At 39.8% G+C, this 27,115-nt stretch overlaps 1 protein-coding gene across 21 annotated transcripts in view; it reads left to right on the forward strand.

Moving 5' to 3' along the window:
* LOC111591923 (sorbin and SH3 domain-containing protein 1) overlaps positions 1-27,115 on the forward strand; it is a 47,693-nt gene that overhangs the window by 4,172 nt on the left and 16,406 nt on the right. For 3 of the 21 annotated variants that reach the window (XM_030224998.1, XM_030225006.1, XM_030225003.1), the window contains exons 1-10: positions 1,576-4,563; positions 6,809-10,622; positions 14,850-15,107; positions 23,211-23,639; positions 25,126-25,224; positions 25,398-25,537; positions 25,621-25,693; positions 25,978-26,010; positions 26,495-26,648; positions 26,726-26,846. In XM_030224998.1, the coding sequence (XP_030080858.1) occupies positions 2,044-4,563; positions 6,809-10,622; positions 14,850-15,107; positions 23,211-23,639; positions 25,126-25,224; positions 25,398-25,537; positions 25,621-25,693; positions 25,978-26,010; positions 26,495-26,648; positions 26,726-26,846 (7,641 nt within the window). In that variant the 5' untranslated portion in view covers positions 1,576-2,043. Of the gene's footprint in view, positions 1-1,564; positions 4,564-6,808; positions 10,623-12,710; positions 12,816-14,849; positions 15,108-15,713; positions 15,900-16,076; positions 16,143-23,210; positions 23,640-25,125; positions 25,225-25,397; positions 25,538-25,620; positions 25,694-25,977; positions 26,011-26,494; positions 26,649-26,725; positions 26,847-27,115 lie in introns of those variants that run through there. The other 18 variants (XM_023303942.2, XM_023303951.2, XM_030225008.1 and 15 more) reach the window with 17 other exon arrangements.

Below are 27,115 nucleotides of genomic sequence, written 5' to 3' on the forward strand. Positions count from 1 at the left end.
AAAAAATTAGTCGAATATGAAAAATATTTTGAGTTACGATAAATTCAATATATTTGAAATGATTTTTTATTTTACTTCACAATTCACAATTTTTATTTTATAAAAAAATATCTCAAATTTTGTTCAACAAAATATTTAACAAGTATTTTGAACATAATAAAATTTGTAATAAAAATTTAAAAACTTTTATTTCAAAAAAATGTACATATATTTATATGTAAAATATTTTTTTAATGTTTTTAATATATATTTTTTAATTAAAAAAATGATTTAATGCTTTATCAAAGAGTTTAACAAACCATTAAAATCATTTTTCTTTTTGATAATAAAAATACTATTTTGTTATGTATGATAGTATTTATATTAACGAAACATATATACAAATATATATATAATATATATAAATTTGCAAACATTTATGGAATAACCATTTGTAGCAAAAGTATTTTGAGCTGTTATTAAATTTGCAATCACAATATTGGGTTGCCTTTGAAAGTGTGCTGTTTATTTGAAAAGTTGAAACATCTCAAAGTTGAGTTCTTCATTTCATCTGGCATTCACTGCGCAAATAAAAACATGAAAATTGCAGAAATTTCAACGTAGCCAAAATTATAATTAAATATGACATTATTTTGCAGCACGAAAAACAGAGGCGCAAAAGCATTTTCTAAACAACTCAGTTTCGATTTTGTTTATAACCGCAGGCAAGCTGTGTGTATCTATATAGATAGATATATATATATATATATATATATGTATATATATTTGTATATTTTTCTGTTTTGAAATTTATTTGCCACATTTGTTGTTTGACTATTCGCGTGCGCCTCAAGTCCTGAGAACTTGACGTGACTTGTACTTGATTTTGAGCTGTTTTGTTTATGTTTGTTGCTTGTTGAGATGCTACTCAGACAACATGAATACACTGCCTATTTGCTTAGCACTCGACACATGACTCCTGCAACTGCCACGCCCCCGCCCGCAATGCACGCACTCGCTGTACTCCCACTACTTGAGAGGCGAATGCTGCGCTCTCCACAATTCCACCAGACAGCGCCGCATGTATTTTTAAAACGATCATCAGACGAGCCTCATTATGAATGCCCCATATTGTATGTGCGTTGCTGTTGTTGTTGTTGTTCGCTTTAGTTTTTCTTGTTTTTTCCTCTTGTTTTTTCCTCGATTTTTTCCCGTTTACGTGCCCGTTGCGCCACAGAATTGTGTGGCCCGCTTGGCAGCTGGGAGCAGCCCATGGCCCATTCCTTGGTCGCCAGCCGCCGTCTGCAGAAGAAACGCGCGCTCGAAAAAGAAAAGTCGACAGAAAATCTATCTTGTTAGGGAAAAGTCTCGCAAGAAACGAAACGAACGAGGAAAAATGAAAATGTCGGGCACGCAAATCGGGCGCGTTGAGAGCGAAAGTTGATAACTAAAACGTAAAAATCAAAAGTTTTCTTCTTTTTTGCGGCCAACAATTACGTGATAAATATATATAGATATAGAAGCAGATATTTATGTACATATATATATATGATATATGTATTTGTATATCAAAATTTGTGCAGCGCCGGACGCGTGTCAAAACTTTTGCCGGGCTGTCGGGCTTCGCAGTTGCCGTTGCTGCTGACGTCGCAGCCGGCGTTGACGCTGCTTGAAATGCCGGCTCGTCGGCTGTGCTTGATCGGCTGATGGCGCCGTCGTTTGGTTGAGTTTTTTAGTTTTAGTTCTGTTTCTGCCAGCGACGAGTGACACAGAGAATGCGAGAATAATCCCTACGACGACGACAAAAGACGACAAAATACGACAATAAACGAGCAAATGAATAAATAAGAATCAAGAAAGAAACAAAAGCAATTTTCACACGAATAAGCAGCAATTTTTAGATTTAGCTGATTGAAAGCGGCAAACGCGGCGTATGCGTAATAAGCAGACACACTGCAGGCACAACAAATTAAACACACACAACCACACACAGCTCTCATACATATATAGTGCATATATATACCAAGAAAGACTTTTGAGTGTGGCTTAGACGCGACGTAGACGATGCCAAACAATAATCGTAATCGCAATCGTAATCGTAATCGTAATAAGCGCAATAAAAATCAGAATCAAAATCAAAATCAAAATCAAAATCAAAATAAACAGCAAGCGGCAACAGAAGGCAACGAAACAGAGGAGCAGCAGGAGAAGGCAGCAGCAGAAGCAGCAACAACTTCATCAGCATCATTAGCAGCAGCTGAGGATCTTCAGCATGATCATAATGCAAATTCTGGCAGCATTTCAAATGGGTCACCTACAGCGAGCGACAGCGTCACAGCTGCTGATGAGGCAACAACTGGCATAGCCAGCAATGAGATCAGCCAGCAAAAGCTAAAAGAAGATCAGCCAGAAAATCTGATTGAAGTGAAACATCAGCTGGAAGATCGGACAGAAGTGAAGCCTGAAGAGCAGCTGATTGAAGTGAAAGATCAGCTGAAAGATTCTTCTATAGAGCAGAGAGAAGAGCCTGAAAAGCAGGCCAAAGAGCAGCTGATTGAAGTGAATGATCAGCCAACAGAGGATCAGTCTGAAGATCAATCGAAGGAACTGCTCAAAGAGCAGCTTGCTGTAGTGAAAGATCAGCTGAAGAAGGAAAAGCTTGTCGATCACTCTGAAGAACAGTCCATAGAACACCTTGCTGAAGTGAAAGATCAGCTTAAAGAGGAAAAACTTGCCGATCAGGTGGAAGATCAATCTAACAAACAGTGCACAGATCAGGCGCTTGAAGTGAAAGATCAGTTGGAAGATTCACTTAAACAGCAGACAGCTGATCAGCTTGAAGATTCGCAAGAAGAACAGCCTGTGCAGCCGCTTGAAGTGAAAGTGCAGATAAAGCAGCAGTTCCAGAATACTACTGAAGATCAATTCCATAAGCAGCTGATCGCAGAATCAAAGACTCAGAAAGCAACAATTGTTGAAAAAGCTGTGGAAGAGCAGCAGATCAAGCAAGACTTCGTTGAGGAACTGAAGAGGCAGGAAATTGTCGATCAGTCAAAGAAACTGCTGCAAAATCATTTTAAAGATCAAGAGAAGTTTCACGATCAGCCAGTTGATCAATCTAAGCAGACTGAGGATCAGCTAAAGCAACAGCCAGTCGTTCACATAGTGCCTGTGTTGATTGAAAAGGAAGCGAGCTATACGACAGCAGCACAGCAGCAATCAGCTGTTGCTAGAGCAGCAATGGGCGCCAAAAATTCCAAGCAGCAGCGAGAGCAACAGCAGCCAGCGGAGGCGCAGCAGCAGCAACAGCCAGTAAAAGCACCAGGCAGTCCACGACAGGCCAAGGTCATAGTGCATCGCATAGTGCGCGAAGGCAATGAAGCAGCGGATGCACAGCAGCAACAGCTGCAACAGCAACAGCAACAGCAACAGCAACAGCAACAGCAAACGCAACAGCAGCAATCGAAGCAAGCAGAGCAACAGTTGCCAGCTGCTGTGCAGGAGCTCTTGGCCAATTGTCAGCTGCAACAGCCGCTGGTGCAGCAGCAACAGTCGCTGCCACCGCAGCAACATGCGCCAAATCAGCCGCTGCAGCGCAGCACCAAAGTGATTATACATCAGATACGCATCGAGACAGACGAGCAGGAACGCGCTCGCCAAGGTAAGCCAACAATTGAGGAGATCAGCAGCACCACAGCAACAGCACACAGCAGCAACACGCACAACAGCAACAACAACAGCAGCAGCAATAATAGCGGCACTTTGTCGCCGCCGCCGCGTTACCTCGTCGAATCGCCCTCACCAAAAGCCGTGCAACAGTTCAGTAAATTCTCGCGCGATGTGCAAATTCAGGAGCTGGAACAGAGCAGCGATTGCAGCTCCGGGGAGTTCAATGGACCGCCGCAGTCGCCGCTGGTCTTTGAGGCCGACTCCGAGACGGAGGCCACAACGCCCACGGCTCTGTTAGCGTTCTCTTCCGACTTACCGTCCAGCAGTCGCGCCGAGCAACAGGAGCAGCTGCGGCAGAAGCGCGCCCAGAAGCGCAACGCACTCGAATCGCACTTTTTGCCGCAGCTGCTCAGTCCGCGCTATTTGGACAGCATTCTGGAGGAGAACAGCGAAACAGCTGCAGCGCAGAGTGACCTGAGCCGCAGTGCCTCCGCCACGGATCAGTCCAAGTCGCGTTCAGCTGTGCCCGTCAAGCTCAACGAAACGTTTCCGCGCAGCCAGCTCGACTTCAGTCGTCGGCACAGGCGACGCGAGGAGCCGATTGCTCTCATGCTGGAAACGAAGCTGATCGAGCAGAGCGACGACCTGGAGAGCTGCACTCGCCTGCAGAGCACATTGTCGCCGCAGTCCGAAGACGCCGAATTGGTTTATCTCAGCTCTTCGGGCTCCAGCAGCGTCTCGGATCTATTGGAACTCGAACTGGAGGAGGCAGCTGCTCTGGCAGAGCGCGCTCTCATCGATCTGGACACCGATGCCAGCAAGCTGTTCAATCGCCCTGACGATGAGCTGAGCAGCAACACAACCATGGAGCCCATCAGCTCATCCAACGAAACGGAAACCGAGGGCGAGTGTGAGGTTCGTAGCGCACAACTAACCAACTAACCAAAGAGCAAGTGAAACGTTGGCACGCTGAAGCCTGGACCAGGTTTAATAGAGGAAAAGGCAGTAGGAATTAGGGAAGGGAGCATGGAGTAGTGGAAGTTGATCAAGGAAAGAGGGGATCAGCAAGATATAGATGCAATATAGAAGACGATCAAGAAGAGAGAGAAAGAGAAAGATATAGATGCAATAAAGAAAGCGATCAAGAGAGAGAAAGAGAAAGATATAGATGCAATAAAGAAGACGATCAAGAAAAGAGAGAAAGAGAAAGATATAGATGCAATAAAGAAGACGATCCAGAAAAGAGAGAAAGAGAAAGATATAGATGCAATAAAGAAAGCGATCAAGAGAGAGAAAGAGAAAGATATAGATGCAATAAAGAAGACGATCAAGAAGAGAGAGAAAGAGAAAGATATAGATGCAATAAAGAAAGCGATCAAGAGAGAGAAAGAGAAAGATATAGATGCAATAAAGAAGACGATCAAGAAGAGAGAGAAAGAGAAAGATATAGATGCAATAAAGAAGAGAGAATGGTAGGCAGTTGATCAACATAGAAGACGATCAAGATAAGAGAATGGAAGAGAATTGATCGAGAAGAGAGATAGATGCAATATAGAAATCACTCAAGAGAGCACAGCATCAGGCAGATATAGAAGTCTTATGGTATATAGCTGCTAATCAAGATAAAAAGTATTCATTGTTTCTTAACAATTATTTCAGTTTAGTATTTTTATACCAAAGAGTACAAATTCTATAAATTTTTATACAATTTTAATAATATTAATAAGAGCCAGAAATGACATTAAAAAATACTGCAAAGTTCTATGCTTCAATTGAAAATTGATAATAAAATAAATATATATATATTTATAAATATATGACATGAAAAGTGTTCCCATATTATGTATTATCAGTCTATATCAAGCAAGTAACGTGTTGAGAGGATCGATAAGTTTTCGTCAATCGATATTTATTCATATATATATATATATATATATATATATATATATATATATATATATATTGCTGCTAAATTGCTTTCAGTGTCAAATCAAATTCAGTTTAAGTGCAAGCAGCTAAAGAGCTGCTCAGATACTTCAGTAGCTTTTGACAGCTGTTAAATATTTGACAGCTGGCTTGTCAACTGTAGACAAATATTATAAATTATGTTGATTGAAAGTGTAGCAAAAGCTGTAAATTTTTGTTTGACTTTAGAGACTTTAGGAAACATGTGAAAAGACATAAATTAGAGTTAGGCAGAGCAGCTGCAGCTGCTGTATGTTTATTAATAAAAAATATATATAAATATATGAGCTAATAATAGTAAAGCCAAATTGTTCAAATCGAACTAAAACTAGATAAAAAACTAGCCTTGCGTCCTTCAATTTATTCAGCGTGGATGTTGCTGAGAGAGTTGTAATCGCACTCGATGAATACTGTCTGAAAAGGCGGTTAATGATTGGGCGAATTTGAAAGATATATATATATATATATATATATATATATATATATATATATATATATATTTATAAAAAAAATTAATTATTATTAAAATTGAGCTCTAACAACTTATTTTTGTTAATCATAGATCAAAGCCTGAGACAGCGGCAAAATATATTAAAATTTGTAGGGAATTTGCTCTGAGAGTTAGACAGTTAAATGAACAGATTTCTTAGTTAGTAGAAAAATAAAAAAAGGCGAAGCCAAAAAAGGAAATTTTTGTAGTTGACATAAACAAAAAGTTCATTTAATGAGATATCATATAGAGCAGGCGGAATTATTCACAGTTCACGTATTCATCAAGAGCAAATTTACAATATTTTTTAAAAAATATTTTATAAAAATGAAGAGACATATTCAAGTGTTTGCAGCTGTTGTCTCTAGTCTAGACTCTCTTATAAATTTCTAGCATTTAAACAATATTTCGTATTTTTTTTTATATTTAACAATTTTAATTTTCAATAAAAAAAATCGAAAAAATATTTGCTTAAATGCGCATAGAAACTGTTTATGGAATATGCTCTTAAATTGCGCGCAAATTGTTTGTTCTTCGGGCTAAAAATTCGAGAAATTTGGGTCACTGAAATACGCAATTGATTTGAATTGAAGTGTTTCGCATTCGGCTTATTTATTTTTCACTTTGCGCGCAAGAAACTAACACCGAGCAGAACAAGTTAACACGAAATAGCCACAAGTATAGCAACAACAACAACAATTGCAGGTCGAAACGGAAGTGGACACGGAAACGGAGGCAACCACAGCGGCCGAGCAGTCGTCGAGTCGTGAGAGCACACCTGTTAACGCTCAATCCCCAATGCCAGAGCACAGCGCTGCCGCAGCGACGCCAACGCCAGCACCAGCGCCAGCAGCGACGCCCACGCACGGTGTGGCCAACGAAAACGAGGCGAGCAAATTGGCCAACAGTTCAACTGCAACCGCTTCGCTGGCGGCAACGCGCGAGGCATTCGCACGCAATATGGACAAAGTGCGCGAATTGATCGAAATGACGCGACGCGAACAGAACGGAAACGGAAATGAAAACGTAAACGTAAACGGAAACGGAAACGTAAACGCAGACGGTAACGTTAACGTAAACGAAGTCGAAAGCGCGAATGCGTCGCGTTTTGTTGCTGCTGCTGCTACGCCACAACAGCAGCAGCAGCAGCAGCAGCAACAGCAGCGCTGTAGGTTATCACCCACGCCGCCGCCTGTGCCACCACCGCCCAGCTGCATGCACTATCCCACAACCCCACAAGAACCACAAAACAGTGAATCGCATGCCACTCTAAATCCTTTGTTGCTCACACGCCAAGAATCTAACGATTCGCATTGCTCGGACAGCACACAGCACAGCCAATGCACCGCCATAAACATGGCCTCACCGCCACCCACGCCACTTGCCCCCCAACAGCCACCCACACCGCCCTTGCGTCAGCAGCCAAAACTTTCTGCCATTTCCACAATTTCAGCTGAGGAAGCGGATGCGGAACGCATCAAGAAACTGCGTCTGCTATGCACCGAAACCTTGGCCTCCATGCCCTATGGCGAGCAGATGCTTGAAGAGCTCGCAAGCGTAGCACAAGATATACAACAACAGCAGCAGCAGCAGCAGCAGCAGCAGCCGCCACAGCAACAGCAGCAACAACAGAATATGCCTTATCCTCTGCCGCAGCTGCCACACATAAGCGAGCTGCAGCTGTCGCTAGATCAGGTCAAGGCCGAGAAGGATGCCTGGCTGGGTCTGCCGACACAAGCGGATCCCCAGCTGCTCGTCTGCCTGTCGCCCGCTCAGCGCGCGCTGGCACAGCAGCAACAGTTGCAGCCAGCGGCCGATCAGCTGCTGGATGCACACGAGAAGTTCGTGCAGAGACGCGGCTATCATGAGCTAAGCAGCGAACAGGTGCGCGCCATGGACCAGGCGCAACTGAAGACGGAGCAGGAGCAGATACTCAAGACGGCGGCCAAAATGCGCGAGTTGCGCAAGAGTCTGACGCCCACGCCGACGGCAACATCGCCAACGCCGCAGCTGCCGCCGCCGCCGGTGCCTGTGAAGAGCGCTGAGACAGCGGCCAAGGCAAAGAGCCAACAGCAGCAGCAGCTAGATGACGCAAGCCAGCCAATGAGAAACACAGCAGCAACAGCTACAGCAACAGCAACAGCAGCAGCAGCAACAACATTGCCAGCGACATCATCATATGAAAATAAACCAAGAGCCGCAGCTGATCAGTCGTTGCCTTACGCATTTGACCAGCACGCAGGCAGTCGCAGCGAGCAAACGAGCAAGCACAGCAGCAGCAGCAGCAGTCACAGTCACAGTCACAGTCACAGCAGCAACAGCAACTACATGAGCCACAGCAGCAACACCAACGGCGGCAGCAAGTTTCCAGCCAGCATGGAAAGCGAATTGGCACGCCTGTTCCCGAGCATCGCCCAGCAGGGCGACATCTTCGATGAGCAGCGCAAGCGCTTCTCCAACATTGAGCAGAGCAGCCAGCAACAGTTGCAGCCGGTGCAGAGCAAGCGCTACTCGAACATTGAGACGAGCTCGTACGAGTCCAAGAAGCGCGTGGAGAACGGCAAAGTTGTCTACGACTACAGCAACAGCAAGCGCGAGCAGCAGCAAGAGGGCGAGCCGCCAGCGGCAAATGCTAAATTTCCATTGAGCCAGCAGGCGGAGGCTGCAGCTGCAACAGCAGCAACAGCAGCAGCAGCAGATGAGGTGGACTGTGCGCCGCCGCCTGTGCCACCGCCGCCGGCAGCAGCTAATATTATGTCAGCAACGAAATTAAATGGCTTGTCAAACACTTTCAATGATGACGCACAGCAACAGCAGCAGCAGCAGCACAGAGAGAGCAGGCAGACAACAACAACAACGACAGCAACATCTACAGCTGGCAGCAACACCAAGGTGAACAATGGCAGCGGCACTTATGAGGAATTTCGGCAACGTGCCAAAGCAGCACTCGAAGCAATTGCTCAGCCCAGCGTTGGGCAACCTTCGCCGGATAATGAAAAGCTCTTCAAGGACTTTGATGCCTTGTCGCAGCAGCTCAATGCCGAGCTGCAAACGGGTCGCGAGCAGCGACAGCAGCGCGACAAATCTGCCTCGCTCTACGATCTCAGTCGCCTCACCAACAACAGCAACAGCAACGGCAGCAACAGTTGCCAGCAGGAGCAGCTGAAGCGGGAGCGACATGCGCACATGCAGGAGCTGGAGCGCGAGATCGAACGCTCGGCCAGGTCGCGGCAGGAGCGTTTGTCCTCAGTGCCGCGCACCCTGGAAATACCCATCGAACTAGCGCCGGACTACAGAAATCGACGCTCCGAATCGTTGTGCAATCTGAATGAAAATGTGCCGCGTCCGCACAGCTCCGCGGAGCATTATCGGCTGCAGCAGGACGATTGGGGGCGCTATGCCAACGACTTGGGCTACTCGGAGAATATCGCGCGTCCGTTTGCGCGTGAGGTCGAGATCTGCTATCAGCGCCAGGGCCAGGGCCAGGCGCCAGCCCAGCGACAGCCGCACTCAATACGCGCGCCGCGTCTCTCGGCCAGCACAAATGATTTGTCCAGCAGCAGCTACGATAGCTTCAATGCCTATGGCGGGGCGCGGCGACATGCGCCGATGCTGCAGCAGGCGCCGCAGCAGCAGCGGCCGCATTACGCCAGCTGCTACTCGATGATCGAACGTAATCCCAATCCCACGTACATCAGCACCACCTCGCGGCGCGGCGTCTCGCCGGCGCCGCTGACTCCGCAGAGCGGCCAGCCGCCGGCCTATGACAGGCAGCAGAGACGCGCCTCGCTGCCGCGCGAGCTGCACGAGCAGCAGCTGAAGTACATACTGAGCAAGGAGGAGGAGCTGAAGCTGGAGTTTGAGCGTCTGCAGCAGGAGCGTCGTCGGCTCATGGATGAGATGGAGCGCGCGCCGACTGTGCTGCAGGCGCCGCCGCCACGGCGCGAAAGCTATCGGCCGGCGCCCAAGCTGCCCACGCTCAGCGAGGACGAGGTGTTCCGCCAGCAAATGGCCGAGGAGTGGATGCACAAGGTGGCTGAGCGCGAGGAGCGTCGCCAGCATAAGATCATCAAGATCTCCAAGATCGAGGATGAGCAACAGCATGCCACCGAGGAGCAGGCGAACATTAGCGATGAGTTTCTCAATCGGGTCAAGGAACGCCGCCACAAGCTGTCCATGCCCGCTGACAGTGATTGGGAGAGCGGCGCCGAGTCGCAGCCGGCACAGGGCAAGCCTGGCACGGCAACAGCGGGCAGCGAGTCGGATGTTGAGGCGCCGCCAGTGCGCGTGCTGGAGGGCCAAGCGGAGGCGAATCTGCGCGAGCTGCCGCGACATTTGCGTGAGTTTGCCAAGTTCAGCAGCTGCGAGCAGCTGGAGGGCAATGTTCAGGGTCAAGTGGAGCGGCATGAGGAGCAGGAGCGCAGCGAGAGCGCCACGGACAATTCGCATTGCAGCGCCACCAAGAAGTCGAGCATTGTGAAGACGTACAAGGTGTCCAGGCTGCCGCCATCTGTCCAGGGTGAGTTAGCCAAGGACAAGCTGCCGATAGCTCCCCCTTCGGCTGCCAATCGTTATCGTTATCGTTCGAATACCGCGAAACTTGTTAGTCATAATTTGCAATTAGGCAACGCTTCTGTAACTAGCTCCCGCCGCTCCCAAACGCCTGACACTGGTTGTGGTTCCGCTTCCAAAGGTTCCTGTTCCTCCTCCTCCACCTCCTCCATTCACTCCAATTCGAATTCCCCCATATCCCAAGCAACGCCCATTCCCCAGCCCAGTAGCCCAGCACCAACTAGCACCCAGCAAACCGATAGCAACAATAATACATCCGAATCATCCTCCAGCTCAACAGCTGGCAGCATTTTGAGCGCAGCTCTGCTGATCGGCCTGTCCGTTCTCACGGCCTGGAACAAGTTCAGCTAAAGCCCAAAATACACTCAGAGAAATATATGTGTTTGCTCTAGTTATTTAACTGAGCGCCTGAACTAAGAAGTTGGAATTTAAGCTAGGAAAAATGATAATTTGTCATGTTCTTATTTCTGATTTCGCTCGCATTTCTCTTAACACTTTTTGGAACTAGGAACTTTTTGTTTCTTTTCCTTCAAAGAGCTTAAAAAATATTAAATAAATATAAATATACATTTATTTATATAATTTTTTTAAATTTAAATTTTGCCACTTAAAATTTCTTATGAAATATTAAATTTTCTGAGTTACAAAAATTTACTAATACAAAATCAATTATAAATTGCATTTTTGTTACTTGATTTTGATCTTGAAGTTTTTTAAAATTTGTTCTACGCTTAAAAGTTTTCAGGAAAATTTCTAGAAAAAATAAAAATGTATTGAAACATTTTTAGTAAAAAAAGCGCAAGAATTTAGTAAAATCTTATGAAGAAAAAAAAATAATTTAAAAAAGATTAAACTGTCCTAAAAATGAATAAATAAATTTTTTTTAATATTTAAAATATTTTATAATAATTTAAAATATAAAATATTAAAAAAAAATTGATTAAAAAAAAATAATAATTAAATTTTAAATAAATGTATATAGAATAAAGAAAAGTTGTTATTACTTACATATATATAAAATTCATAGAAATTGTTATTTAATTATATATCAAATCAAAAAATTTATTTTTTTAAAGACAGTTTAAAGTTGTAGACTACCAAATATAATATATATTTTTAATTTATTAATTTAGTAAAAATTTTGTTGAATATTTTATGTTAATTAAATTCAAAACATCATAAAATACTTAATATAACGAAAAAAGCTTAAATCATTTTGCAAATTAAATACGATAAGTGATCAAAAAAATTAAAATTCCAACTTAAGAGCGCATTTGCTTAAAATTTTACTGACATTAAGAAATTGTAGTAAAAAGCACATATTGTTTTCTCTGAGTGTACTTTAAATGCAAACTCATTGGTGAATGGTCATTTGGCACATCCTCTCACATCTCTCACAAATCGTATTGTAAATATGTGTTTATTGTTGTTGTAGACACAGAATCTCTCTCTCTCTCTGTCTCACTGTCTGTTTCTGTCTCTCACACACACTCGCTCACAATCTGTATCTGTGTAACCCTGTCTCTCTCACTCTGTGCGTGTGTCGCTCTTTTGTATATCAAATTTCTCTCTATATCGCCGCCCTCACACAGACAACGATAAAACAGCAACCTACAACAGCAACAACAACAGCAACAACAGTGAAAACAACAGCAACAGCTACAACAACAACAACAACAGTACAACAGAAACAACGTCAACTATGCGTAGCCATATAGTTAATGAATCCCGAACCGAATCGAACTCTGATCGAGCAGGAACCGCAACGTCTCCGCCATTTTTGGGCAATTTTCATAGAAATTTCGATGAGCTCTTTGCCAGCTCGCCCTTTCGCTCGAAAATCTTTGAGGAGTTTGATAAATATTGGCGAAATTTCGAGCATAGAACCGCGTCCGACAGTTTCTGAATTTACCTATAGCAAAATACTCGATATGCACGCCCAGAAACCTTTGTTAATGGAACCGCAAAAAACGCTTTAAAAAACAAAAACAAAAAAATAATAAACAAAAAATTTAAACAAAATCCTTTCCCTCAGCCTCACCGTTACAGCAATTCAGCAGCATGCAGCCTACATATAACTCAATGAAAATTTTTAAATATTTATCTATGTTTGTCCTAGGCAAATGTTAAATAAAAAAACAAAAAAAAAAAACAACTTTTTGTCAAATTTAGTTATTTGTTTTTTTTTCTTTCGAAATTAATACAAATAAATCCAATTTATATAGTGTTGTTGAATGTTTAATAAACGATAAATTGATTAACAAAACTCAATTGTTATTTAGTGTTTATTATTTTGTATGCATGTTCCATATAAATATCTATCTATCTATCTACCTATATATATATACATGATCTAGCCTTAAGCTCTGTCATCGAGAGATTTGTTTTGTGCTAAGCGCTTGTAAATGATGCAACTGACTAATACTGTGAATGTCCCAAATATATCTATATATATACATTGATCGAATGTAACTAATAAACAAAAAAACCATTCATAATGCATAATCATTATTTAAGGAATATATATTCATTCAATGAACTAGTAAATTAGTGGCATTAATTTTAATATTTGTGTACTTATTCTTAATACATATAATAATGAAAATCATTTTTAAAGATAAGAATAACTGTTTGATTGAATTCATATATTCTAGGAAAGCTTCAAGCCTCTAGAAGTCCATATATTCATCACATAATATCTCCTAAGCTTCATTAAGGCATTTACATTTGATTGAGCTTATATACTTTAGAAAAGCTTAAAGCACTAAGAAGCTTATCTTCCCTCCACATATTTATGTACTAAGCATTTAATAGTTTCTTAAGCTCATTAAAGCATTGGATCTTAAAATTAAATAAGCCATAAAAAGCTATTTAAGCGACTTAAAGCTCATTTAATTATATAAGGCAGCGAGAGCTTAAATATAATATTAATCTCTTTGCTGCTTACATTTTTTAGTATAAGTTTGAAAGCTTATTAAAGATTTCCATTCTTTTATTGTCAGCTTAATATTATTTTTGTAGCCAAAAAGGACAAATATATTATAACAGCTGCTTCGAGATTTTTCGTCTATAGTAAATTTTCTCTAATTTTTTTTATAACTATTTAAAAATATTTTTCTTGCTTTTGATTAGCAAAAGCTTTATACTTTACTGATTTACTGATTGCTTATTCTCCAGTTTTTTTTAGATTTTCAAATCAACATTTAAAAATTAATCTTTGTTATATAGACCACACTTTATTTTCTTTATTATATTGCTACTTTAGTAAAATATGGAAAAGCTCCTTAAAGCTTATATCCTTATAATTTTGTGCTTTCAAAGCTGAAAGCTCTATTTAGCTAAAGCTAATCTAAACTCTTTCTAAACCTCTTTAAAGGCCATTTTTATCAATTGAAAATCTATTTTTTATGCATTTTGGAAGCTTCCATTTAAATATGTTTTTTTCTCTTCACACTCTCGCGCTGCTATGCCTGCGCTGCAAATACGTTTCGCCTGCTAAAATGTCACATTTAGCTAGAATAATAATTTCCATTGACATGAATTTATGGCATTCAGATGCGAAGAATTCCACAAAATATTTTCAGGCTGAAATTTTCGCGCGAATATTTAAAATAAATGCTACTAATTTAATATAAATTTATAGGCGCACAATACAATCGTGCATATATCATATATGTATTTCATATATATCATATATATAGATCACATATCAATATATATACATTAAGAGTCCATCAGGCGCTGCTCATTAGCAAAATCTCATAACGATAAACTTTAAGTTTCTTTTTCTTATTCTGATTTCGCATCTTCATCTTGTTCTTGCAACTCTGCGCTCAAGTGTTTCTAGATTGAAAATTGCGAGGCTCTCGAGCTCGAGCCGCTCGGTTTGCAATTGAGGCGGCTTATCTGGGGCGCTGCAAGCAATTGCATTGAGGCAGGGCAGGCGGACAAATCGCGATTTAACGGAAATTTTAATTAATTCCATTCAATTGGCATGACAAGGGAAACGGACCGGGCAACGACAAAATAAAACGCAAACAAGCGATTCGTTTGTTTTCTTTTTTTTAGTTGTTGCAGAGAGACAATTGAGCACAGGGTTCTATTTAGACTAAGTGCAGCATGTGGCATGCCTCTAGCAGAGAGAAAACTAAACGAATGCCAACAATTTTGATAGCCAAAGCAATTAAAACGAGGCAGCAGCAGCAGCAGCCGACGACAGCGACGCCAACTTCGATGCCGATGCCAACGCCGATGCCAGCGATGGCAGCGAAGCCACAACTACGCCCACAGAAACAGAAACAGACGCGTTTTCTGCTCTCGCCGCAGCAGCTGCTGCAGCAGCAGCGGAAGCGACGCAGCTGGTCCGAGAGCGATCTGCTCAAGGAGATCGACAACGAGCTGCAGCTAGCCAAGGGCTTTCTCTATGCCAACGGTCGGTCAAACTGAACCCTGATCCGTATATGTCCACATAACTAGCCCTCACCAAGTCTATCCCGCTCCTCTAAATGTCTCTAATCCAATTTGTGTTCAATTTGTGTTTTGCTTTAGCAAATGAGCGCAGCTGCGCGCTAATTGGCCAACATCACATGCTCGTCTCTAATACGATACGTACTCCCCACCTTTGCCTATTTTTATATCACCTGCCGCCGCAAAGTATGCTAGCAAATGTTGGTGAAGCGACAACAAAAAAAATTGTGTATACGACATGTGCAACGCGAACTTGTTCATAGTGTGAAAATGTATCTTTATCTGGCCGCGACGTCACAGACGCTCTCGCGCCCGCTCAGTGGCGCTCTTTGTGCTCTTGGCGCTCCTGATTTCCTGTCTGTGTTTACGAAAGCATCAGCATTTTGTTTATGCTGTGCGCCGAAAGCGGAAAATTGGAAAATCAAATTTGTTGAGGGAACATTTAGCGTATTTGTATTTGTTGCTCTTGTTGTTTTTGCGCTCACACAAATTGAGTTTCATTTTAGTATTTTTCTGTTTTCGGTTTTTTTTTTTTTTTGAAAGAAAATCCAAGCAACTTGCACAAGATTTTCGCCTGGCGTAGTCGTCGTCGTGTTTAAGTCGTGTGCGCAACGCGAAGGCGCGTGAAAAATAAAACAAAACGAAAACGAAATATATATATATCATATATATAGATATAGATATATTCAAATCGGAGGCAGCGGCAGCATTTCTATATTTCCACTTCACAGCAATAGCAAAGCAAATATGGGGCAGGGTTAGTCGAGCGTTTTTTCCAAGCATTTGCTTAGCGCGCTTTTCTCTCTAAACTCATTTTGTTTGTTGTGCAGTGCTCAAAGAGCGAGAAGTGTACAAAGTGAAGTGTTGCTGGTTGCCAGTGCTTCGTTTCTTGTCGTAATTCCTATTCTAATTGATCTATGCAACATTCTTGCAGAGCACACACAAAACAACACAACAATGTTTGCGCCTAAGTTTAAAGCACGCGCACCAACTGGATCAGGTAAAAGAACTATATATATATAGATGCTATATATCTGCTGTTGGATGCATCACGCTGCGTGTGGGCTGGTTCATAGCCATGGGCGTGGCACTTGCAAACATGACGTTTTCAATGGGTGTAGGAATATTCACTTCACTTAAGAGCTTCGTAAATTCCTTGTAAAAATTTCATTTTAAACATTTTTGGGAATTCTTCTGTGTGTCGGCGTCGTTAATGGACGATAAAATTTTTTTTAATTATGTGAAGTTTAAAGAGACTTGAGAAAAATTAAAAAACTATAAATTAATAATATAATGATTTGGATATTTTCAAAAGCTTTTGTATGAAAGTATGGCAAAGTATTTAACATCTCAACTTTTAGTTGTTTCTTTTATAATTTGCTAAATATAAATTGAATCATATTTGTTATGCCTGTAATTATTTTTCTTAAAACTAAAATTGTTTGCAGATTTTTGCAATAAATTCGAATGGCAAAACATTTTAGTGAAACACATGAAAACTTATTAATATGGCCATTTGGGCATGCTGTAACAAAATTCAAATCAAAATTATTTGACTACAGTAAAAATATCTCTAGAATTTCGGAAATACAAATGAACCTATTTTTATGTTACAAAATTTAGAAATTCACTTAAAAGCAATTCAAAACAATTCAGAAAGTCAATTCAAAACAAATCAAATGTCTAACAAATTATTATAATATTAGTTTTAGGACTTTATGTTGATAATAGAAATTGTGGAATAATTAATAGAAGTAAAATTCTAACACTATTCCATCAAATTTTTTCATTAAATCGAATATTTAGAAAAATTTGTAAAAAGAACCTGTAAATTGCCTTTAACTTGAAATTAAATTTAAGCAAACAGTCAATTTTAACAGCTATGATAAAATCTCTTCTAATATTTTTGGCTGACAGTATTTGTGACTCTACTTGACTTCTTTTGAATAAGATTTCGAACTTTACTCCGAATTTAACTCCTGATCTGATTTAGAGTTTTATACGAATTGCACTCAGAATTTAACTTATTATGTATAAGAATATTAAGAATTAAGTAGAGAATTTTATGCCAATTTTTGGAATAACCCCAAATTTTATTCCTAGGGTGATTCGAACATTATTCCAAATTCATGAAATAATTCTATAATTCTCCCAATTCTATTCTGAATTATATTTGGCATTTTACTCCGAATTCTATTTCTACTCCGAATTTTACTCCGAATTCAATTCCGAATTCGACTCCGAATTCTACCCCGAATTCTAGTCTGAATTTCATTTCAAATTCTACTCCGAATTTCATTTCGAATTCAACTCCGAATCCTATTCCGAATCCTATTCCAAATTCTATTCCAAATTTTACTCCGAATTAAGTTTTGTAGTCTCTTTTAATTTTATCTACAAATGGAAATTCAGTCCAATATTTATTTTCCACATTTCAATGAACTTATCACTCAACTTTCTCTTTATTGAGCTTTTCACTAATATCAACTAAATTATTTCTTTATTTATCTAAGGCCCATTTTCTAATCAACTTTTTGAGCAATTTTTTCTTATTATTTGCTGAAATTTATTGGCACGTATTTATAGATTATTTTCCTTTCAGTTAGTTTCCGACTTTTCACTCTGCTGATGATCAAGATTATGATTATGATGGTGATGATGATGATGGTTCTTTTTTTCTTCTCTGAGTAGAGATGAACTTGATTTTTGCCTTCGCATGTGTTTATTTCGAATATCTCACATTAGTTCATGTTAATTGTGCAGCCAAAAAAAGAAGAAAAAAAGAAAAACAAATATTTTCAACTGGAACTGGAGGTGCGCGCATGGTTTTGTGCTAAATATACAAAATGACGTACAATTCAAAAATTCGTTGGCCGCGTAATATTTATTACAAATATATTTATATACATATATATATATATATATATATATATATATTTGTGTGCAGCGGAACTGCTGTTGTTGTTGTAGACGCCTACAGTATCCATTAAAAATGAAAAATAAACACAAAGAAAATCCAGATGGGCGCCGAAACTAAATGAAAAATCACAGTAGAGTAGACAGGCGCGGAGGATCAATGTCTCGGATAATTTTGATGAGCTCTGCGACGATCCCAATTGATGCGTTTTGCGCTATATAAACACCTTATGGCAAATTTTTTTTGCCCTCATCTGTGTGGGCGTAGCTAATCTATCAAAATGCGTATACGCCCCATTGCCCAGTTGATTGGCGTCACGATCCGCCAGCATTAGCTGGCAAAGTTTTAGTTATGAAAATGTTTTGTTGCTTTTTTGAGCATTTCTTTTGGGCGCCTTTATTTATTTAAAGCATTAATTTGTTCGCAGTTATTTTTAAATCTAAAGCAGAGCAACAACAACGAAATAAAAGAAAAAAAAATATATATATATATATATATATATATATATATATATTTATATACATATATTTTCTTGTTCTTTTTTCTTTCGGTGGCGACTTTTAGTGACTGAACATAATTTATAGTTAATATAAATTCAGTTGAACTTGACTATTGATATATTTGCGTGAATGAAAGAGTGAAAGAATGACTTAAATATAATTAAGATCATACATATATCTGGAGAGGTGAATAACGCATATATATATATATGTATATATATATATATCTGTAGATGACGTCGCGTTTGCTGTTTCATTTGCTCAGCAAAAGTGTTGAAAATATTGCCCAAAGATTTATTGTGGAATTAAATTTTTTTTGTGAGCAAAGTTTATGGAGCATAAAGCCCAAATATTCAAGGATTTTAGGATTTTAGTTGAGAAACTATAACTTTTTTATGACTATAAGCAAGTCGAGTTTGATTACGTTTATAGTGATTTATAGATCTACTCTAAATATCATATAACCTTTGCCAGTACTAGCTTTTACCCATACTTCACACACTTCTTTCACTGAAACTCGCTGACCTTTACAACCTGCTGGCCCAACCCTAGTTCGAGCGCTCCAGCACTCCCACCCAGAGCCAACATGAAACTGGTGCCGCTTTCTAAAGGGCCCCAGCGAGTAGATTTGCAGCAGCACTCCATAAATACTTTGCACACTTAATTATGGGGCCGACCAAATGAATCAATGCGAGAATGCCATCCAAAACAATAAAAGACTATGTGGCGCACCTAGCGCAGGCTGGGTCACAGCGCTGATGTTAGGTCGCGGCTGGCCACGCCCTCATTCGATAACGCTGGGCAGAGCCCCGACTCAATCGCTCTATCCGAAATGCCCCGTTCCAATCGCGTAATAAATGGGCGCACGCACAGGTTGCTGTCAGTTCGGCCAGACGGACAGCCTCAGTTTCTATTGCAAGGCCATAAGACAAAGGCACTAAAAATATAGTTGTAGAACGATTCTAAAAATACCCTATAAAATGAATGAGTGTAAAAATGGGTTGCATGATGTGAAGAGCAAAAGTAGCAGAAAAAACTTTGGGTTATGCTGCTCTAGCAGCAGTTAAAGGAGATTTTTCGTTTTTCCTATTATATATTTACTCATAATTCTCACAATTTAGGAAATAGAAATATGAAATTTGGTATATACACCACATTTTAAATAGCTCAGAAACTTTGGTGAAGGTTTCATTAAGATTGAATGTACAGATGCCGAGTTATATGAGGTAGTTTGGACATATATGGACAATAAATAAATATCTACATATTATTGAATTTTTGTAATTTTTTATAGGCCAACCTTAGCTATTGTTAATGATTTCCCAACTATTATAAATAGTTTTAATTACAATTCACTAAGATCTACATTTAAAAAAAAATTTTTTAAATTTTATTGTTAAAAAAAAAACGAATTATTTATTTGATAAAAAATTAGGATATTTTTATAATTTTGTAAATATATATTTTTTTTAATTTTTATAAAGAAACAATTCTATAAATTTGGTACTGAAGAATTCTAATTGCTCCAATAGAATCTCTATTATATTTAAGTGCTCGCTATCTAACAGGGCATTTGCTAGTCCATCATTTCGCACTCACTTTGCTGGCCCAATCTAGTCTACTTAAAATTAAAAGTGCTCTAATTGCAGGTAGAAAATATATTTTTGCTGGCATGCCCATTTGCTTAAATACCTATGCGATATTTCCATTTTCATTTTGCAAATCAATAAATTTCACATAAATTGCCAGCAGCTACGAGTCGATACTGGAAGTAAATGCGCTTCTTCACGAACGAGCGCGGGCGCTCCTTGAAAACACACCCAGCAGAGGCAGAGGTAGAGGCAGAACTAAGCCAAGCTCCTGCTCTGCCGCACCCCCAAATGGCTTGGGCTACTTTAATGAGCATTGTTTTTTATTGGCTACAAACAGAAAAAACAAAACAGAAGCAGAAACAGAAACAGAATTTCCGTTTGATTTATTCCAAAGAGCACAGAGAACAGCAAACCGGAAGTGCCAAGCCAAGCCAAGTCAAGCCGCGCCAAGCCAGAACTGGCCAAACGCACATTCGGCTTTTGTTTAGCTTTTTCAAAAAAAGAGTTTACAAAACGAATGAAATCATTTTGATTGACTCTTTAGCTGCACTCTTTGGGGAGTATAGCCAGATATATATATATGTATAGGTATTCAGCATTCAGAGTATGGTATATTTAGTCGCTTACACATCCGTTCCATTTCGTATTGCACGCATAATTGGCGTTTCACCAAAATAAAACTAAAACTCTGCTTTTGTCTTGTTCAAATCAAATATACTATATATATACAAACACACACACACACATATATATATATATATATATGTATATATATTTGTATTGAGTGTGCGCTTCATCGAGCACGCGCTCCCAGATTTGATTGCTGCAGTAATTGATCTTCTATTTAAAATTGCTGGGAAATTGTGTGTGTGTGCTCTGACTGTGACTGGGTGTTATATATGGGGTGTGTGTCTGTGTTGTTTTAGTCATTTAGCAGTTGTTCCCAAAAAGAAAAATCAGTAAGCGCCGAGTTGGTCTGCTCGACGACGACGGCTCACGCAAAATTCAGTCGCTTTGAGCCGCGCGCGGAGTCAGCTACTCGAGAACTCGTCGCAACGATCCAGTTAAACATATAGACACAACTACTTTATCGAAATCACATCTAAACCTACATCCTCAGCAGGGTAAAAAAAAAATAAAAAATAAATACAAAATACGAGTGTTAAGTGAATGACTCAGTGAGTGCGACTGGGCAGGACTGTGAATTTGATTTTGATTTTGATTTTGGTTTTGATTGGCATTGGCAAGACTTTGATACGATTGTATAATTCGATCAAGTGCTGATTGAATTAAGACGTCAGCGCATCCACCCACTATACAAACACAACAACAACAACAGCAGAGAGCGCTATATATATCGAAGCCAAAGCAATATGCGTGTCAATGTCTGGCGGCGTATCGAGCCTAGGGCAGGCAATATCTATGTAGACGGCAGTGTAGCTAGTGTGTGTGTGTGTGTGTCTATGCTTGTTTCTGTATGTGTGTGCTATTACAGGTGGTATATAAATCTGCTGTGGGAAAAATCTTGGCTGCAAGAACAACGAGGGCTGCTTCATGAATACGCTTAAACGAGTGAAATTCAAGTGAAAAAGAAAATTTTTTGTTTTGTTGAGAAATTTATGCGATTTAGAAGAAAAACTAAAATACTAAAGTAAAAATTAATTTGGCTTTTGTTTCATTAATTTGAATCATAAAAATATGTGAAAACTTAAGCTCGAGCTGAAATAATTTTTTTTTTTGAACTTGAATTTTAGCGAAGCTATTTTAAGGTCATGTTCTTAACTTTAGACATTTGATATATTTTATATTTAAAATTTATATTTATATTTAAAAATAAATTATAAATTCATCAGATGAGAGTTAAAGCTACTAAATTGTTTATCAACTGAAGCATGATTTTAAGTTTTCAACATTGAGTCGTTCGGCTTAAGATATTTTTCGATCAAATGACAAGTTTTACTAAGTACACAAACAGCAACAGTTTATCGATAAATTTAACAGCTGCGGAATTAGAGTTATCGAGATAATATTAACATAATTGATCAGTCTTCACAGGGTGCCTAGGCTACCTGAACTGAATTTGTAGTTAAATTTTTTTTTAATATTAGGATATATATATATCTATTTATATATCTATTTAAAATATATGAATATAAGAGCTTCTGATCATCTATGATCACTTATGATCACTAACGATCACTTCTGATGGCTTATAATAAAATAAGAAAAGTCATTTCTAGAAAACTCTTCGCAAAGAAAATTGCTCAAGTTCTCGGATTTTCATATGAAAAAAGTTCAGAGTAGAAATAGCTGAGAATTCGCTATTAGCTAGAATAACTTTCTATATCAACTCTAATATATATAAATAATTATTGCAGAATTTATGCACATCTATTTAGCTAGTTCTTGACTAGCTCAAGGAGCAATGAATGAAATTCCTTATATAATTCCCAAACTCTTAATCCTCAGTGGCTCAACTGTCAGTGTTCACTGTACTTAACAATTGAAACACCTCGTGAGGCTCGTTGCTTGTTCTTTGCCTTTAGCGTGTTTCGTGTCGCTTGATTCAAATAGATTTTTATAACAGTCTGCGCGTTGTATCTGTGAAAGTCTTTGTAAATTCTAAACATGCGCCAAATGCGATGACTCATGCGTGTGTGTGTGTGTGTGTGTTGTGGTCTATGTGTGCGATAGTTTTTTTGTTGCTGCTTTTTGTGGGCAAATTTTGAATGGCTGCCAAATGCGGCTTCCTTGGTCGTATTAATTATTGCTGTTCAACGTCGCGATGTTTGTTTGTCAATTTGTCTTCGCTCGGTTTGTTGACTGCAGCATTTATTTTGGTTAGACAAACCAATGAAACCAATGCCGCAAAGCGAGCATAAATTTGTTGACAAGTGTAAATGTCAGCAGCAGCAAAAAATATCTGTATGAAACTCAACTAGAATGTGAACTTGCGCCCCTGAAAATGTCATGTTTAGCCCGCTCGTAACCAGCTCCACTGAACCACTGAACCAGCATCTGTGTCTTTAGAGCCAAACACTCATTCCCACTATCAACAGGCGTCTGGACACCCAAGAGTCAAACACCGTACGGCTCTAGCAACGAGCTAGATCACAGCTCATCGGCGGCGCCGACGCCACCGCCGCCTCCCACGCAGCCCGTGTGGACGCCGCAGCCATCGCCAGCGCTGAGCGGACGCAAGGAGTTTCGTCCGGTGCGTTTCGAATCGCCCACGCTACCGCGACGCTACACGGCCCAGCAGCAACAGCCACAGCAACAGACAACGACGACGATACCGCCTTGGTCCTATACAAACGGCAATTGCCCGGTGCCTGCGCCACGCAGCAGCACCGCCACCACTAGCACCACCAACCTGAGCACGCCGCCCTCCACGTTCAATTCGAACAACTCGGACTACGCCGAAACCGATTATTCCAATCAATTTGGCCCCGTGGCACCCAGTGCCAGCGTCTCCGACAAGATCAAAAGTAGATAATATTTCAAATATGTGTGCAAGAGTTAGGAAAACTATTTATGAGAGGTGGGAGATCAAAGACCTAGAGATGATGAAGATCAGAGATCAGAGAAGTAGAAATATCTGAGATCAGCTATATAGATATATCAGACATCAAAGTTGTATATATAGCTGAGCTCTAGAAATATCAGAGTTCAAAGTTTGTAGATCTGTTGATATCAAGCTCATATATCTAGAGACTATAAAAGATCAGAAATCTAGATATATCAGAGATCACTTTTGTATGCATATCTGAGATGAGCGATCTGGATATAACAGTTCACATATATCTGAGCTCTTGATATATTAGAGATCAAAGATCAGAGATCTAAAGATATCTAGATGAGATTGGAACAGAAGTTATATCAAAGATCAGAAATCTGGATACATTAGTTCACATAGATTTAATTAAATCTAATTAAATTAATTAATTAAATTAATTAAATCTAAGTTCTCGAAATATTAGAGTTCAAAGATCACAGATCAAACTGAGATAATTGAAAATATATCAAAGAACAGAAGTCTAAATATATTATAGATCACTTACGTATGAATATTTGAGAACAGCGATCGAGATATTTCAGATAAAATGTCTGAGTTTTAAAAATATCAAAGATCATAAATGTAGAGTTTAGATTTAAGGATATGATGAAATTTAAAAATTAAAAGATCTCATATGTTACTGATATATCCAAGTTCTAGAAATATCAGAGATCATAGAGTATTTAAAATCACATATCAATTGGAATCAGAGAGTACAGATCAGAGTTCAACAAAGATCTATCAAAGCACAGATCCTGTGTGGCCAGATATTATAGATCTATCACAGATCAAAGGTGTAGATATCAGAGATGATATTTAAATCTCAGGCTGTGAAAGATTATAATTGAAAGATTTGTATAACAGAAATGTGGAAATACCGGAGCTGAGAGCTCTAAATATATCTGAGCTGAGCGATCTAGCAATATCAGAGATGATAGAATGAGCTATATCAAAGATCTTGATATATTTGAGATCAGAGATCTTATATCCAAAGGCAAACAGATTGGAGATACAATTTCAAGTAATTTTAAAGAGCAAATATCTAATATATAATATAATATCAGTTATCCAAGAAGAAGAGATATGATAGATCAGCAGATCTATCTATCTATCTATCTATCTATATGATAGATCAACATGGGGCATTTGTTTTGATTTTATAATTGAGAATCTCAACAAATATAGAACAAATATTATATTCCAGCTGTAGAAGGAGAATTAACACATATTATCTTCGATCTTAGCTAAGCAAGATCATCCTAAAATGTATATAAATTATTTGTAGCATGTCTAAAAGTCTTGCCACTTGCCACACTCGTATTTTGCTGTGATTTACGTGTCGCTAGCTTAAAGAACTCTCTCGTATTCACACGTCTCTAAAAACGTTTTCTCATTTCCCGCCCGTTGACCATGTGCAGCATTTGAACGCTCGGCTTCTACCTCGGAGCTGTATAGGCCGTTCGCACGCCGTCAACTGAGCGATACTAGCCGCCCCGTCTATAGGCCTAATGAAGTCAGTAAGTATAGCGATCGCAGGCAGCACCACTATGAACAAGTCACGCGCGTTCACACGTCGATTAACAGCGGCAACTTGTTAAATGTTTTCACACACGTTTTGCCCCCCCCCCCCCCCCCACACTTAACCACACCGAAACTAAATCTAAGAACTAAAACAATCTACGGTTTACAGTCTACAAAGTCAAGCACGAGTATATGAGCGAACCGGAAACGGAAAGCGATCGTCCGAGAAAAATGGCACAGTTAGGTCCACGGCAATACGATGGGATCGGTCCCGTTACCAACGATGGAATGCCCATCATACTCAGATCGGTAAAAACCAGACGAGAAATGAGCTCAGCCTTAGCTAGCAGCGCATCTTTGATATATATATAATTTTGTCTGTTACGCTGCAGGAGGTCCAGGAACCGCATCAGCATGAATGGTATAAGCGACTCTATCAGACCATACATAAGCAGAAGAATGGCGGTAAATGTCTTACCACTAAGCTCTAACAGAACTCGAAGCATTATAGAAACCCCCAACCACCCAATCCACAACCGAATCCTTCACTTACCAGCCCATCTAACTAATCTATATAATGCTTCAGTTCTGCGCCTGCTCGACTAGTTCTTAATCCTCTCTGAATTCTCTTTTCGAATGTCTGCTCCACTTGAAACCATATCACCATTCCCATACGCCTCACACACTCCATCGTCCCTCTCGCTCTCGCTCTCCTCTCTCTCTCTCTGTCTGTCTGTCGCATACAACAGACGATTTTGTGATACGCTACAAGTGTCCCAGAGGTGATTTAAACTCTTTACAAATTATCATATTTAGCTATAGAAACTATTCTAAATTCTGTCTAAGCTTTGCTTAAGTAGCGCCCACTTAGCGCTTCGCCTGCTTTGGGTAGCCGTAACAATTATGATTTCTAATTTGAATACATTCTTTTTATCAGTTTTGGCATGCATCATATATGATTATTATTATTATTATTATTGGATTATATTTAATAATATTTTGGTTTGCTTTTGGTCATATTTTCGTGCTCATTGGAACGCTTTGAACTGAGTTTCTACACTAATCTTAGACTAAGTAGCTACTCATACACTAAGCTCTAACATTATGTCTGCCAACAACGACAACACCAACAACAACAACAACAAATGCAACATCAGTGATAACAACAACAACAACAACTTCAGTAGTGCTCGTAAATTTCTAACAACTTTTATGCAAAAAAAAAAAATACCTCTGCATAGCTAATACAATTTACGTCTCCTGCAGCGCGTCCTTCGTACAAGAGCAACGGTTATGTCTCAGAGCCCGAGCCGAACTACGATTCGGATTACTCAACAGTAAAATATCGTACACCCAATCCGCTGCGCGTGCAATCGGTTTCATCGGCTGTAAATGTGCGCAATCTGAACCAGGACGACAAGTATGTCAGGCGAAACCTATAAAATGTAGTCTATATATTAATAATAGATTAATAATAATTAATACATATGCTTGCAGAGTGTATGGTACTATGCCCAATCCCATAAAATCGGCACAGAACGCATACAAGAATCAGCCCGGTCGCATCGAGGACTATACAACTGGCCATTCGTCCGTTTCGGAGAAGGAGAAGAAGGAGGCAAGTGCCCAAGTCAGCCGTCGTCCCCATTCACGCACAGAACTCTATCCCTATCAATGACTAAACTATGTGAACTCGTCCATGGCTAATGCTAGACGTGTCCAACTTTCTGTCATACGCTCGCCACATCAGTCGCTTCCTTCACACATTCCCCCACCTTACACAACTCAATATAATACCCCATTTATGACATGATCTCATACGCACGCAGTCACTATCCATCCAACATATTTCCGTCGCATAGCAATTTTTCTAACTCACAGCAAATT

Source organism: Drosophila hydei, unplaced genomic scaffold (genome assembly GCF_003285905.1).
Source record: "Drosophila hydei strain 15085-1641.00,03,60 unplaced genomic scaffold, DhydRS2 tig00008122-arrow-pilon, whole genome shotgun sequence".
In the NCBI taxonomy this organism is placed as follows: domain Eukaryota; kingdom Metazoa; phylum Arthropoda; class Insecta; order Diptera; family Drosophilidae; genus Drosophila; species Drosophila hydei.